Below are 11,403 nucleotides of genomic sequence, written 5' to 3'. Positions count from 1 at the left end.
TTTTTTTTTTTTGCCGAAAAGGTAGAAAAGTATCCAACTGTAAAATAATGCAGCTTAAATTGAAAATGAAAAATTATGGAAGAAGTTAAAGAAGTTCTTCTTGAGGATGACACTTCTTCGTAAGTGGGCAGCGGAGTGGAGGATCACCAATTTGGGTGTCTCCCATTTTGTATGGGAATATCACGGAGGGTGTTCCTTTTTGGGGTGGTGGCATCGTCATTAGAAGTTTTGGCTCCCCACCCCGTCTTCAATATTTACGGCAATGAGGGGGTTTTCTTCCAACGGATGGTTACCCATTTCTTCCTTTTAAGAGTGCCTCCCTGATGGAAGAGCCGTCATCGTGCAGACACACCTTTTTGGTTGTAGACTTGGCAAAGTCATCAGTGTATATTCCCGCTCGGTTGCACAACGGAAAAAATAACCCTTTTGAGGGAATCATGCGCGTTTCTGCACTGACAGGAAAGAACCCCTTCGATCCGGAATGACACAAAATGCTGTCACTCGTCACTCTGCGCTTTTTACGTGGAGCGCTTTTTTCCTTTGACCCATTTTGTGAGGGGGTCACAGGAATACATTACACCAATTCGATTCACATTGTCTACTCAAATTTTTGTGACAATAAAGGAGTTACGATGTGAATTACGAGAAAAAAATATCCTCCCAAGATTTTTGTTTTTTTTCGCGGGGAGAGGGGAACTGAGGACACACGCAGAATGGAGGTTACGGTTATCTTCATTTGTAGGTCCCCCCATATGGGGAAGGATAATCTAACTATGTTGAATTTTTGCCACGCGGTAGGGAACCCTACGAAGGGGAGAAGCACACCCAATTAGCTGCCCCTCCTCCAAAGGAATACCTGTGTAACCTTGATAAGTGGAGATGCGTACAACTCCCATGTGAAAAAAATCCAGCATGGTGGAAAATGTACAAAGTAGGAGAAAGGGAAAAACTTAAAAAAAGGAAAGAAAAAAAAAAAAAAAAAAAGTGTCACTCTCGAAAGAGTACCAAACGATTAAGTACAAGGAGAATGTCAAATTTTGTTACGTTCCTGTAAATGGGAAAGAGGGGAAGGAAGCTAAAACGATGTTCCATATTCCATAAAATGAGTTGAAGAAAAAGTTGAATAGTGATGATGAAACGGCAGGGGGGTGTCATGCTGTAGGGCCACGGTCATACAATGGGAGAACAGCGCTTGGGTGGAAATCGAACGGAGGAGGAAATTTTCAGGTTAAAAGGAAAAAGTGCGCAAGGCGGGGAGGGGGAAAGGCAGTAAGCGAGAGAGGGCGCACCTACTCATGTACGTAAGTACCCGTGCGTGTGTTGCCGACACGGACGGTGGTACTAAACTATGGGGGGAGGGGTTAAGAAGAACCATTTGGAGGAGGCGCTCCTGTGTGCAGATTTTTCACATGTAAGGCGTAGCTCCATGGTTTACCCAACACACGCGCGTAGACACAACGTCGGGGAGATGACACGAAGATTAAGCGGCTATGTGGCCGAAAGGGTGTTAACTCGTTCCGATTGTTAAAGAACCCATTATGAGGGGGACGTGCACTTAACATGCAAGTATAATCACACAAGTGTAGTGAGGTGGGAGAAGGCAAAGTTGGGTACTTGCCTAGCTATATATACACAATCTATGTCGTGCGGATGGGTAACAATGCGCGAGACGAAAGGAGAGGCGCGAGGCAAAAGGCGAGGCGCGAGGCAAAAGGCGAGGCGCGAGACGGAGGCGCAATTAAAGCAGGGCCGGCATGCAGCTGGGGCGAACTCTTAAAGACAAAAGACAAAATGGGAAGACGTGAAAAAACGCAAAATAAAAAAACAACAATGGGCAGTTCGCTTCCAACTGCGGTAAAAACTTTTGAGACACCCCAAAAAAAATAAAATAAAAAAATAAAGTAAAAAAATAAAGTAAAAAATAAAGTAAAAAAATAAAGTAAAATAAAATAAAATAAACGGCCTAGGGCGACATTGCTGAGACGCAGCTGACCATCTGTTCGCAAAAAGGGGCGAAACAGCTGCGCGTGAATGCCCCGCCGGGGTGCTATCTCTCTGCAGGGTGGCGAGTAACGGGGGGCGGAAACACAGAGGAGAGCACATCCTGGAAAGCGCACACGAATCGAAGCCCGTCGCTCTGGGAGTCCCTTTCCACTGCTTGATAACACACCCGTGTTTGTTTCTGCCCCCGCCCCGATGGGTAGTCACCTCTGTCCATAAATATGACATCTGGTTTGGTTTTCCTTGGTTTGCTTTCGTTTGGTATGTCTGCCCCATGGCACCACTGCCTCGTGCCCGCGCAACTTCGCTAGTTCATCGTTTCTCCGTCGCGTCACCTCTCCCCCCTTGGTTGTTCGCAACACGCGTGGTAAAAGCTTCCCCCCCCTCCTCTACAAGTCATTCGTAATGGAAAAACAGGGGAGGGGAACCCTACCTAAAGCACAGTTCACCACGCGTTAGTCGTTCCGAGTGTTTTTTTTGGGGGGGGGTTCCATTTTTACTCTAGGAGAACTACCCAACTTGGGAAGTAGCATAAATGGATTGCCACTGTCGAAAAGGTTACTATGACTAGCCAATTTAAAGCCGTCTTCAAAATTGCAGTTAATTTTTTCTGAACATCGTAGGAACCATTTCGATGTTATTTTTGTAGGCCCTGTGATAGTTGACATATATCGGTGGCATGTTACGATTTTGTGGGAGCATACTTCTAGCGCTGTTCTGAGGGACCTTACTGGTGGTGCCGCTCTGAGGGACCTTACTGGTGGTGCCGCTCTGCGGGATCTTACTACTGGTGCCGCTCTGAGGGGCCTTACTGCTGGTGCCGCTCTGAGGGACCTTACTGCTGATGCCTGTTCTTGCCAAATTGGCGTTATGCCCCTCCTGCTGACTATGCATGCCATTTTTGTGCCCCTCCTGGAGAGTCAGCTGTTGCTCCTGTGCTTCATTCAAACTGGTGGAGGTGTCGTACAGGTTCGTTACTTGGCAAGGGTCATAAGCATTAGTTGCCACATTCGCATAACACATGCTGGAATGTCTGTCGCTGTTGATGACTCCAACGATGTCGTCACTGCCGTTTGTTAGGTGGCCCTTATCATTTAACACAATACTGTTTGGTAGTTCGTTGGAGTGGTGATATACAAGGGGGAGAAGAGAGGGCGACAGCTGCTGTGGAAGGAGGATGACATTGGGTGTCCCTCCTCTGTGTGAAAGGGCGAGGTGACTATTTGGTAAGTGAACGTGTCTAGGTGGAGCAAAATCGTATGCCCTTTTATACTCCTGGTCAATCTGAATAGTCTTCATAGGATCATTCTGCGGGATTACGCACATGGGAGGAGAGCAGGGAAAGAGTTCCGACATATTTTCCGTTCGTATGTATTCCATATTTTTCTGTTTCGTGGTGGTGTATTCCTTTCCTTTGAACAGTCTCTCTATCATCTCTTCGTTTGTTCCATCCATTTGTTCATCATTCGCTACGTAGTACATGGAAAAAGGATTCTCAATTGGAGGGAGCTGATCGAATGGCTTCCCTGTCATGGTGATTTTTCTTTTTTTGTTTTCGATTAAATGTTCGAAGAGGTCAACAAAGTTGTTGCAGTCTGGGGTGGCTTCATCGTTCGGGTGGATGGAAATGGGATCAAGGTTTCCAGCGAGGGGGTGATCATTATCACGACTGTGAAGATTTTGTGATGTGAGAATATATGGGTGAGAGTTGCCATAGTTTCCATTTTCACTTTCGTGGAGAGCCGCACCACTGACTCTCCCGTTCGCGCTTGTCAAAATATTTCCCGTTTTTCTGCGAAAAGGTCGTCTCCTTTGTGCACTCATCGCATTTTCATCAGCATCAGCATCATCCTCCGCTTCCTCTTCGTTGTCCTCCTGTTCTTCCTCTCCCCTTCTCATCTTTTGTACGTGTCGAAGGGATGCCATTCCCTCACCGGGGGGTGAGTAGCCACCATCACTGTCATTGAACCTCCTGTTAAATTGGTGGGATATCCTCGGGGTGTGTTTGCTGTCCCTGTCCTGGTAATAATTCACCGGAAGGGTTTTTCCCTCAAAGTTTTTTTTTTCCACAGAGTACGGCGTGGCAATTAACTTCTCTCCACAAACAGGTAGCGTGTCGCCATTGAGGTTGCCCCCTCGCAGATATGGGAACCTCTCGAGGGACGTAGACAATCCTGGATAGGGGAGGATGTCATTCCCCAAAGGGTAGTAATTTCTTATCCCTTGGTTGATGAAGTAGTAGTATCTTTGCTCATTGGTGAGAGACAGAAAGGGATGAGGGTCTTCCTTCTGGTATACTTGTTGGTTCATATGGTATGGGAGGATGACATGGCAGTTCCTGTCCTCATAGCGAGGTCTTTTATTCTTCAAGTAAGGTGCGTCATGAAATGGGATCTGACTCAGGTGAGAAGGTGATAGGTACTCTCTCTCAGATGCACAGAGGTGGATGTTTCTTCCCAGCATATTGAAGTATCTTAACCATGGATGATGCGATGCAATCACAGAGTTTGGCATGCGTTCAGCGGGGTCAAACTGCAATAGTTTTTCACATAGATCCCTTGCCAAGGGGTAGCTATTAAAGGACAGCAAGCTGAAATTAATTCCTTTCTTTTCCTTCTTCAAAATAATATCCTTGGTGTTCTTGTAGTTCACCATTAGACACATGGGCAAGGGGGTAATGCCCGTCATCAAAATATAAAAAATAATTCCTATGGACCACATATCTGACAATATGGAGTAATTATATCCTTTAATTATTTCAGGAGCAATGTACCCGTATGTTCCCACAAGCTTCATGTGTTTCTTCCCTGAGGAGGATTTGGTTCTTGGTTGTTGGCGTCCGGATTGATGGCACGAGTTGGATGTGCCGCTTTTCTGGTGTGTGCTCCGCTCATGTGTGCTCCTTCCATTTGTGCTTTTCGAGCACCCCTTTTGCATCTCCCCGGGAAACGCACCCTTCTTCTGCTCCATTTTTCTCACTTCTCCTTCATGTTTGCACATCTTAGCGCAATCACTCGGCGTGCCATTTGTGCTGCAAGATGGTGAAACGCTCCTGCGTAGGTTGGCAGTTCCAGGAGAGTAGTACAAACCAGGGAGGTGACCCAAGGTGGGGGGATAAACAAACTGACACGTATCAAAATCGATTAAAACTAACTCATAGTTATACTCATACGTTTTGTCCTTCCTCTTCTTATTTCTAAACATGAGATTCTCCGGTTTTATATCCCTGTGGATAATATTATGGTGGTGCAGGTAATTAACTGCCTGGAATATCTGGCTAAGTATATATTTGCACACACTCTCCTTGACCTGCTTTTTGTAAACTAAAAAACTGAACAGTTCCTTACCATGTAGCTTTTCCATGATCATATAGAAATTTTTATCATCATCGTATATGTCGTATATCTTCATCAAATTTTTGTGTTCCTTTAGTGATATGATGTGTTCAATCATGTATTCCCATGTATCTCCAAATGCACAGATTACTTTTTTTTTATTTACTATTTTCATTATTTTGTTTGTGTTGTCTTTTTTGTCTACTATGTTCAGGAGGACTGCTCTGTCGAAGGGCAGGTCCATTTCTCGGAGGCACTGCTTCGTATGTTTCACGTAGTTTCGGTAGAGGTTGGTTCTGTGGTGCTTGGTTCTGTAGAGGCTGGAGTGGGAGCGGTTGGAGAGGGAGCGGTTGGAGTGGGATCGATTGGAGTTGGACCGCTCGCAGTTGGACCGCTTGCAGTTGGACCGGCTGGAGTGGGATCGGTTCGGCGCCAACCCGTTCGTGGCAGACCCCTTTTCGCTGTCCACCGTGGGGCCATCCCCCCAGTCGTCTACGCTTTCGCTTCCCTTCCCCAAGTCGTCCCCTCCTTCGCTTCCCTTCCCCAAGTCGTCCTCTCCTTCGCTTCCCGCTCCCAATTCTTCAACACTTTCGCTTTTCTTCTCCCTTTTCGCCTTTCTCCTAACTCGTTCCTCCTCCTTGATCCCCCCTCCCTTATGATCTCTGTTTTGTTCCAGCTGAACCTCCTTCCTGTCTAATTCGAATTCATCATGTCCGGGTTTCCCCTTCGTAATTGCCTGTAACGATTTCCCTTTTCCTTTGGTCTTGTTCTTTTCCTCACCCTGTTTTGGCAGCAAGCTTGAAAAAATACTCTCGTGATTCTTTACGAGAAATTCTTCGCATATGGGAAGGAAGTTCCTTATGATGAACAGGTCCTCTATCTTCCTATTCTTCAGTTTTATGATTTTCTTTTTGTTTCTGGGTTGGTCCGCAGCACCCAAGTTTGGATTGGTACAAACTGTGGTACTCGAATTGGTACAAACTGTGGCACTCGAATTAGCACCCACATTGGCGCTGCCTAAATTGGGCGTTTCCAGATCGGCGATTTTTCTCTTTTTCCTCTTTTCGGGGATCTCCTGGAAATCTCCGTTGTTCTCCATTGTAGGGTCGAGAGGTTGAGCAAAGAAAACGTATACTTATGCACACGCACGCGTGTAACGTCGCTGCGTCCGCCAAGTGAATGGATGTTCTCAATCTTTTTTATTTGTGTGTGTGTGCCTTGAAGAAACTCCCACTCTTCCAATTCAAAAAAAAAAATATCTTCTATTTACTTAACACATACAAAAGCGGAAGGGTTGTTCAGTCTTGCTCAAGGATCGTGCACTGATGAAATGCAACACGCAGAAGCTACCCCTATGTTTTACAAAATTGTGGATCGGTTCTAGCTACCGTTTTTGTAAAAAAATTATTTTTCATGTGACTTCTTTTAAATTCGTGTACTACGTCTAGAGGAACAAAGGTATACCCATGTACATACATGCATATATCTACACTCACAAAAAAAAAAAAAAGGGTGAGCGTCACAGTGGGGGAGGGTAGAATGGCAGTGATTTTCTCAAATGATTTTGTGCATCAATTTCTGAGCGTAAAAAAGTACGTGTGAAGAATTATACACAATGTAGAATGTACACAATAAGGAACGGAAAATTACACAGTTTTTTTTTTTTTTTTTCCTTTCTTTTTTTTGCTTTCTTCTTTTGAGTAATCCACAGCCTTGTGTGACAAAAATGGTTTATTGATGAATCGATTATAAAAATGAAATTATCGGCGAGGAAGACAAAAAAAAAAGGAGGGGGGGGAAATTATTTAATTAAAATCGGTGCTGCTGCTTCGGCCACGCTGCTCCCACTGCTGATGCGGGGTACGCCAACTTTTGCGCTCCAAATAGAAATTAAAAACGGGGCTCACTACGTTTCTACATGCAAGGAATCGATTCGCGTGAGTACGTACTTGGTCGGAATGCAAAAAAGTACGTGTACACAGGTCGAGATACGTAGGCGTACAGTCAGTGCGCTAGGCCTACTAAGCTTTCCTGGAAAGGAAGGGTTTGCAAAAAAGTGTATTCCCTTAAGTCCTCTCTTATGTTGAGGTAAAAAAAAAAAGGAAAAAAAAAAAAATTGCCATGCAAAATAGTAATTATACGTACAAATATATATGTCACTTAAAGCATGTCTGATGTGGGTTACACCATTGGAGGTACAGCATATACAATGGGGACCTACCCCCTGGAGTTGATTCTTCAAATATAGTAAGCATGAAATGGGAAGAACAAACGGAGTGCGCAGCTGTGGGAAATGGAGGGAAGGGCGAGACAAGCACGGTATAGACAAGCTAATGGGTGCAGTGTTCATATACTCTGCTTCCCTAGCGCCCCATTAATGCTCCCTTGGCGATGCTGTACGCGTGTATGTACGCATGCATGCACGTTCCCTCGTGCCGGGGAAGTAATCACGTGTGAGCTAGTGTGCTCCTCATTTGCCAAAAGAGACAGTAATATGTGTACAAAAATGGAAAAAAAAATTAAACCATATATTTATTGAATTAAGCAAAACGTTTTTTTTTTTTTTTTTTTTTTTTTTGAGCGGTTTGGAACAATATTCTATGAAAAGAAAAAGTTCACTAGGTTAAGCTAAAATTAGCATTTAGCATAAAACGGAGGGAGGAGAAATAAAAGAAAAAAAAAAAAAAATTGTCACTAAACTAACGATGCAGTAAAATATGGGTCACACTAACATGTAGGCCACGTGTAGGCGCTACGAGCGTGTTTGTATATTCCTATGCATGTGCCCGTACGAATGTATGTACAAACGGTCAACCATAGGGACATACAAATCTACGAAGAGGCATAAGCACCACAAAGTAGCCACTCACCCTTTCTGGTTAACCAAAATGTGCTGTGATGGTATGAAGAGAGAGGGAAAAAAAAAAAGGAAAAAGTTAAATGATGCTCATGAACAGCCATAATTTTGAGAGAGTACATATAATCGTAAGACAGTGGAGAAAGGAGAAAAATGTGGGGATAGGATAAAATCGGAAAAATGAAAGAGAAGGCAAATTGTCAGATTAACAAAAAATTAACGCATAAAAATTAAAGTGGTTAGTGGTCTGCGGGTAGAGGCGTGGTTTTGAAAAGGGGCCGCAGTCGAAAATGGGTGGCGAAATGGGTGGCAAAATGGGTGGCGAAATGGGTGACAAAATGGGTGCAAATATGGGTGGCAAATATGGATTGCAAAATGGGTTGCAAAATGGGTGGCAAAAACCACAAATCGAAAATTGCAGAGTGGCCAATCACGCAACGCCAAGTGGCCTATAAATTCCAAACGTTTTTTTTTTTCGCAGACACGCATATGCAAAGAGAAAATGCCCCCCCGAAACGAGAAAAAAAAAATTACGATAACGTTTGTGCCACTCTGCGCCACGCTGCCCAATCATGCACTATATATGTGGTGGAGGGAAGATACTTTATCTTTTAAAAAAAAAAAATGTTCATTTATGCACAAAATGCCATTTTTGTTGTCCTCCCCCTTGAATAAAAAAACAACTGCGTTTTTGTAAAAGCGTCCGTGGTGAACGTGTGAAGTGGCGAAAAGCCAAATGGCCATCAATTTGAGCAGATCGTTTGTGGAGAAAACCAAAACGGGGGTGTTGTAAAGAGGGAAATTTCTGCAGAGAGGAGGCAAACGAGAAATTTCTCCGCGGCGAAAAAAAAAAAAAAAAAAACGTATATGTTTATTACATATGGAAATGACAACAGGTGAAATATAAAACATACGTGGCGCAGCTTTTCGCACGCGCGTAATTTTGCAGATAACGTTATTCACGTGTTAAGCGCACATTCAAATGGTGAATTGTGTGAACACGTGTTAGGACATAAAAAATGCATGTGATTTCTGCGCGGGGGAAACACATGCACGTTGTGTAGTGCGGAAAAGGCGTGTACAAAGTGGGAAAGGAAAAATAGGCGCAAAGATGGAGCAAAAATGGAGCAAAAATGGAGCATAAATGGAGCATAAAATGACGCATAAATGACGCGTAAAATGACGCATAAAATGATGCACAAATCGCTTGCTCACATTTTCGCACACGCGGAATGTCTACTTCGTGCCGCAGATGCAGGTGCGCGTAAATACGTACACGCCGCGGTATTTCCAAATGGGAAAAAGGAAAAAGGAAAAAATAAAATGATCAAAATGGGAAAAACGTTGTTGATACACAGCACTACGCGTGGACACTCGGTTTGGCTAGATGAACGTATAACATTCACTCCGTATAGACAACTATTTAAAAAAAAAAAAATAGACAGGAAAATGTGAACGTGTTGCTCGTACATTCAACGATTTTTTTGTTTTTTTTTCCATTTTAAAATTATTTCACAAAATGTATCGAGTCAAAATCGCCGCTTCACAATCGCTGCAAAATTCACCCAGCTGGCGCTGGTGTTAATCACCACGAGATGGTCCGTCCTCTGTGTTTCACTTTTTTTTTTAATTTGCATTACGTGCAGGGGACATCGAAAAATATGCGGACAACAGGGAAAAGCGGAAAAAACGCAAAACAGGGCAGCCCATGCAACGGTCACATTAAAAACACGTGTCTTAGATGAAAGAGGGGGAAACACGCCAAGAGCAGAATTCCCACCCGCAAGTACAAAATAAAATGGTGTGTCTCCAGTCCTGTCAAAAGTTGGATAGGACGAACCAAAAAGGATGTAAAAAATTAACGAACGGTTAATCTCGAAATGGATAAATCGAGTAAGGGCAAAATGTAGGGGGAGAGTTAAAGCCATTCGAAAGCGTAACAAATGACTTCTTCATATGCAAGAAGTGCAAATATGAGTTCACATTTGTAAATAAAAAAAAAAAAAAAAAAAAAATACAGCGATGTGTGTACACTCAAATGAAGAATCATTTAAGGCGGGGTTCCCCTGACGAAAGTTGTGGACACTGGGAACACACGCACACACACGGAGGTGCACAGGTAGGTATGCCCACAAAGTTATTCACCCAAGTGTATGTATGCGCGGGACGGTTAAAATGCTGCACTACGAGGGGGATGGGCGAAAATGGGAGGTGGAACAACAGGGAAAAATTAAAAAGAGGGAAATGCGTTCAACACATGTAATTGTAAAACGAACGGTGAGAATTTTTTTTTTTAAAACAATCCCATTTGTACTGTACGCATTGTTCAACGTGTTTAGTGGGCGTAATTAAAAGCTGCGTTGTAAAAAAAAAAAAAAAAAAAAAAAAAAACTAAATGTAGAGGGGCAGAATTGATGAATGTCTACTTTGCTGAACGTGCAAAAAGTGCGCGGCCTTGTTCGAGCATTAAAATTGCTTCGGTGTGCGGGAACAGCGGCGTAAAAATGGAGTAAAAATGGCGTAAAAGTGGCTTAAAAATGGCGTAAAAGTGGCTTAAAAGTGGCTTAAAAATGGCGTAAAAATGCCATAAAAATGGCGTAAAAATATCCTAAAAGACGTTATGCCTTTTTAGCAACTTCACGTTGCAGGGATTTGGCACAAATGAAGAACGTGCGAAACAAACGTGGCAGTAACGGTTAGGATCCCTATTGAAACAAACCCGCCTGCTGCGTTTAAAAAAGACATACAAGTGAGTGACTAGCTATTGTGCCATTATTCCGCTGCTACAGTAAAGTAGAATAAAACATCAGGCCTCTTTTTCGACGCTATGTCTTTTTATAGAAAAAATGGGCCTCGATTGCTTTTTCTGCTAAAAGGTCATTTTCGAGTCGCAAAAATGCCGTTTGGCCGTGCTCATGATGAAAACACACTGTGTAATTACAACGCGCAGGAAAAAAAAAAAAATGAAAAAAATGAAAAAAATGAACAAAATGAACAAAGTGAACAAATGAACAAATGAACAAATGAACAACCATTTCACGTAAAGGGAGGGAAACAAATGGGACATTTGCAAACATAGTAAGTGCAGCATGTAGATACCCCGCAGTTAGACATTCTTGTCACTTGAGCATTCCCTAGTCTAAATTTTGGCAGATCCCCTTTTCCCAAGAAGTGAAAATAAAATCAATGCGTAGCAATATTAGGGGCGTT

At 43.3% G+C, this 11,403-nt stretch overlaps 1 protein-coding gene across 1 annotated transcript; it reads right to left on the bottom strand.

Annotated features, from left to right (window-relative positions):
- Positions 1–2,601: 2,601 nt before the first annotated feature.
- On the bottom strand, positions 2,602–6,435 carry PCYB_091190 (protein kinase domain containing protein; the record flags this gene model as incomplete). Its single annotated transcript, XM_004222232.1, has 2 exons — positions 2,602–4,808; positions 5,091–6,435. 2 exons carry the CDS (start codon positions 6,433–6,435, stop codon positions 2,602–2,604), a joined length of 3,552 nt encoding a protein of 1,183 aa, XP_004222280.1.
- Between the last annotated feature and the right edge of the window lie 4,968 nt (positions 6,436–11,403).

Source organism: Plasmodium cynomolgi, chromosome 9 (assembly GCF_000321355.1).
Source record: "Plasmodium cynomolgi strain B DNA, chromosome 9, whole genome shotgun sequence".
Lineage (NCBI taxonomy): Eukaryota > Apicomplexa > Aconoidasida > Haemosporida > Plasmodiidae > Plasmodium > Plasmodium cynomolgi.
Note: the sequence above shows the minus strand (reverse complement) of the source record. Positions and strands in the feature narration are given on the sequence as shown.